General features: G+C 34.3%; 1 protein-coding gene across 1 annotated transcript in view; it reads left to right on the top strand.

The window, feature by feature from the left end:
• LOC106467617 (receptor-type guanylate cyclase Gyc76C-like) overlaps positions 1 to 4,408 on the top strand; it is an 18,201-nt gene that overhangs the window by 1,492 nt on the left and 12,301 nt on the right. Inside the window, exons 2-3 of the mRNA XM_013927979.2 lie at positions 2,086 to 2,209; positions 3,842 to 4,085. Coding sequence (XP_013783433.2) covers positions 2,086 to 2,209; positions 3,842 to 4,085 — 368 coding nt within the window. The remainder of the gene's footprint in view (positions 1 to 2,085; positions 2,210 to 3,841; positions 4,086 to 4,408) is intronic.

Here is a 4,408-nt window from a genome sequence, read left to right as displayed (position 1 = left end):
TCATAAACCTTGTTCTTGACTACACCCCAAAAAAACAAATAATAGAGTAACTGTAGCCCTACTTTTGGCCCACCCTGTACATATATATATATAACCTTCAAAATTGTACTACACGTGTATGACGTAGGACGTATTTAATTAAACCACTATACCTTCGTTCACATAATCATTGCACTGACACTCTTCTGAACTAGTTTATCAAACTGATTCTACGTCCATAACATTTACAAGATATTTGAAAAGATGCATTCACGGTAAGGCTTAAACAGGTATGAAGGATTAAGGATGTTGGTTACTGTGTTACATTTGCATTGTATTTAATGTTTAAACGCTCCTTCCCAAATGTATTGAGAAAAACAAAAAATAATTTTGCTGATCGCTCTCTTTGTGTAAAAGATCTACAGTTAAAAACCAGAGGGAATCATCAATAGCCGCGGCACTTGAAATTCTTTTAGGTAGAATTAGGGTAAATTAATCTATGAGATCTTTTTTCTTCTCCTTTTTATTTCCTACTAGCTGGAGTAGCCATCCGTTGGACTGGTGTAATAACGGCCCGGCGTGGCCAGGTGGTTAGGGCGCTCGACTCGTAATCTGCGGGTCGCGGGTTCGAATCCCCGTCTCACCAAACATGCTCGCCTTTTCAGCCGTGGGGGGCGTTATAATGTGACGGTCAATCCCACTATTCGTTGGTAAAATAGCCCAAGAGTTGGCGGTGGGTGGTGATTACTAGCTGCCTTCCCTCTAGTCTTACACTGCTAAATTAGGGACGGCTAGCGCAGATAGCCCTCGTGTAGCTTTGCGCGAAATTCATAATAAACCAAACCAAACTGGTGTAATAAAAACTCGTGCTTTTATCTATTTTTCTTAACATAATAAACATTAAAAGTGCAATAAAAATACAAAAAGATATCAATAGTGAACATAAAGACGTACTGTTTTCAAGCGTTCTATGAATATGAATTAGATGGGGGATCCACCCCACTCATGACCTTCCTCATGTCATCCTTTATCACTGTGTCAAGTTTGATGCTCATTGATAAAGAAATGTGGAAACAATTAAGGAACAGATGCACACACACACACACACATGTTGACGTTGATTTATATAGATATGATGAGGGTCCAACCCCCCTCATGACCTTCCTCATGTCACCCCTGGGAAGTCAAACCCCCACCTACTGTGAAAAAAAAAATGTTTTACAAAGATTTCATATACACTAAGAATGTGACGTCACAGTATTAAACCTGAGTATGCTGATTCCATATCTTTATAGGCCTACTATTATAGGGGCTGAAAGGTGCACACAAACAGACAAAAGTTGGCTTTATGTATTAGATGTTTTGGGGCGCTAGAAATACCAAATATGGGGCGTGCGTATACACGATTTAATTTTATTACTCATCAGAATCTCTACCAGCCTACCCCCAAATTTAAATTATTTTAGGCAGGATTAGAGTTAATTTATGTATGAGACCTTGGGCGTGGTAAAATACACCAATCGAATGGGTTTAATCTCCTGAATCCTAAGCTGTAATTCGATCTCACATCCGCTAAGAAATAACGGAGCTACGAACTAAAAGTTTGTACTTGATTAAAAACAAAAAACTCAGAGCTATTCTATGAGCCGCTATGCCACGTCTAAAATGTTACGAGGCACAGATTAAGACTGTAAACTCAATCATGACGCACAGATTAAGACTATAAACTCAATCATGACGCACAGATTAAGACTGTAAACTCAATCATGACGCACAGATTAAGACTATAAACTCAATCATGACGCACAGATTAAGACTATAAACTCAATCATGACGCACAGATTAAGACTATAAACTCAATCATGACGCACAGAATAAGACTATAGACTCAATCACGACGCACAGATTAAGACTATAAACTCAATCACGACGCACACATTAAGACTATAAACTCAATCATGAAGCACAGGTTAAGACTATAAACTCAATCATGACGCACACATTAAGACTATAAACACAATCATGACTTGATAGGCGATTGTTGCTAACAGCTCTTATTCTTCAATCATTAAACTAAATATTTTTTTTTGTCATTTTGCTAATAAGATCTGTGGCGGCACAGTTGAAGCGAGGAGAGCCAGTCATACCCGAAGCTTTCAACCACGTGACTATTTACTTTAGTGACATAGTCGGTTTTACGTCCATGTCTGCCGAGAGTACGCCAATGCAGGTTAGTATCCTCATCTGATGACATAACTTCTCACCACATACTCACTTCTTTACAAGATTAGCGTTACCCTTCTTAAAATGTAACTAGGTTGGGTAAACACGATTAGGAAGTCTTTTAATCTCATCACTTCTAATTAAGCTAGATCTGAGTGGCATTTTCTACTCTAAAAAAAGAAACGTTTGTTTAAAAATATAACGTCTCCGTATATAAACTTGTTTCATTATAGGTTAAAGACATACACTAAGTTACATTTATAAACTAACTTATACTTGTTACGTCGTATGTTAAAAGAGATATACTGATCTATACGTATAAACTAACTTACGTTTATTTAATGATATATTAAAGGTACATTCTGATTTATACCTATAAACTAACTTACATTTATTTAATGATATATTAAAGGTACATTCTGATCTATACATATAAACTAACTTACATTTATTTAATGATATATTAAAGGCACATTCTGATCTATACCTATAAACTAACTTACATTTATTTAATGATATATTAAAGGTACATTCTGATCTATACATATAAACTAACTTACGTTTATTTAATGATATATTAAAGGTACATTCTGATCTATACATATAAACTAACTTACATTTATTTAATGATATATTAAAGGTACATTCTGATCTATACCTATAAACTAACTTACGTTTATTTAATGATATATTAAAGGCACATTCTGATCTATACCTATAAACTAACTTACATTTATTTAATGATATATTAAAGGTACATTCTGATCTATACGTATAAAATAACTTACACTTGGTTCATGGTTCATTAAAATTAATTGAATCGTATTCCTGTACTCTTTACTTCTCTACCATCCGTACACAAACTTGTATGACGATCGAATGGAACACAAAACATAATAACGTACCATGTCTTATTTTCTGTATTCCCTATCATACTCAACCTTAACATATAGTATATCACGCTTATAAGATTATTTTCACTCAACTTCAAAATTCAAGTTATACGCATTGTTTGTTTCAAATAGGTAAGAATGTCGTTCCAGGCTTAATTGTTTCCCAGCCCATGAGAAAAATCAACAAGAGTACAAACATTTGAAGAACGCTGTCTTTGTGACAAATAACTCACAAAAAACAACAACGTGATACACGATATTAATGATATTTATAAAAAAAAATGCAGGTTATCGTTCAATTAATTACAATATATATGATGATAAAAGTACATAGCAGGTGATACACACACACATACACACTGTATTGGACACAATATGGTGCTATCATTTATCTGCGTATAATACATATATATAAACATGTGCTTCTATTCCATCTTATTGTTGTACATCTCCATAGTGTGTGTGTGTTTACATACATATAAACACAAAATATATAAATGTTTGGTTTTAATGTTTAACAGAAGTATGCTAAAAGTAAATTGTATTGGACACAATATGGTGCTATCATTTATCTGCGTATAATACATATATATAAACATGTGCTTCTATTCCATCTTATTGCTGTACATCTCCATCTTACTTTTAGCATACTTCTGTTAAACATTAATATTTGTTGTGTTTTTATATATATACATACATATGCTTGTGTTTGTTTATAAGAATGTAACGTTTTCGTTCCCCTGCAGGTAGTGTCGTTTCTAAACGACCTGTACACCGTTTTCGACGCCGTTATCAATTATTACGATGTGTACAAGGTGGAGACAATCGGTGATGCCTACATGGTAGTCAGCGGTCTTCCAATTCGAAACGGTGACCAACACGCTGGAGAAATAGCGTCCATGGCACTGGAACTATTAGATTCTATAAAAAGTTTCAAAATTCGACATAAACCAGACCATTTATTGAAACTACGTATTGGTATCCACACAGGTATGTCTTTATTTTAAATGTTGTATGTCCCATGGTTGATATTGGATTATCTATTGTAAGTCTCGTGATTGGAATTGGGTTATCTATTAAATCTTATTATTGGTATTGGGTTATGTATTGTAGATCTTATGACTGGTATTGGATTATCTATTGTAGGCCTTATGACTGGTATTGCACTATCCATTGTAAATCTTATTAGTGGTATTGGATTATCTATTGTAGGTTTTATGACTGGTATTGGATTATCTATTGTAGGTCTTAAGACTGGTATTGGATTATCTATTGTAGGTCTTATGACTGGTATTGGACTATCTATTGTAGGT

This window comes from Limulus polyphemus, unplaced genomic scaffold, assembly GCF_000517525.1.
Source record: "Limulus polyphemus unplaced genomic scaffold, Limulus_polyphemus-2.1.2 Scaffold2679, whole genome shotgun sequence".
Taxonomy (NCBI): domain Eukaryota; kingdom Metazoa; phylum Arthropoda; class Merostomata; order Xiphosura; family Limulidae; genus Limulus; species Limulus polyphemus.
Note: the sequence above shows the minus strand (reverse complement) of the source record. Positions and strands in the feature narration are given on the sequence as shown.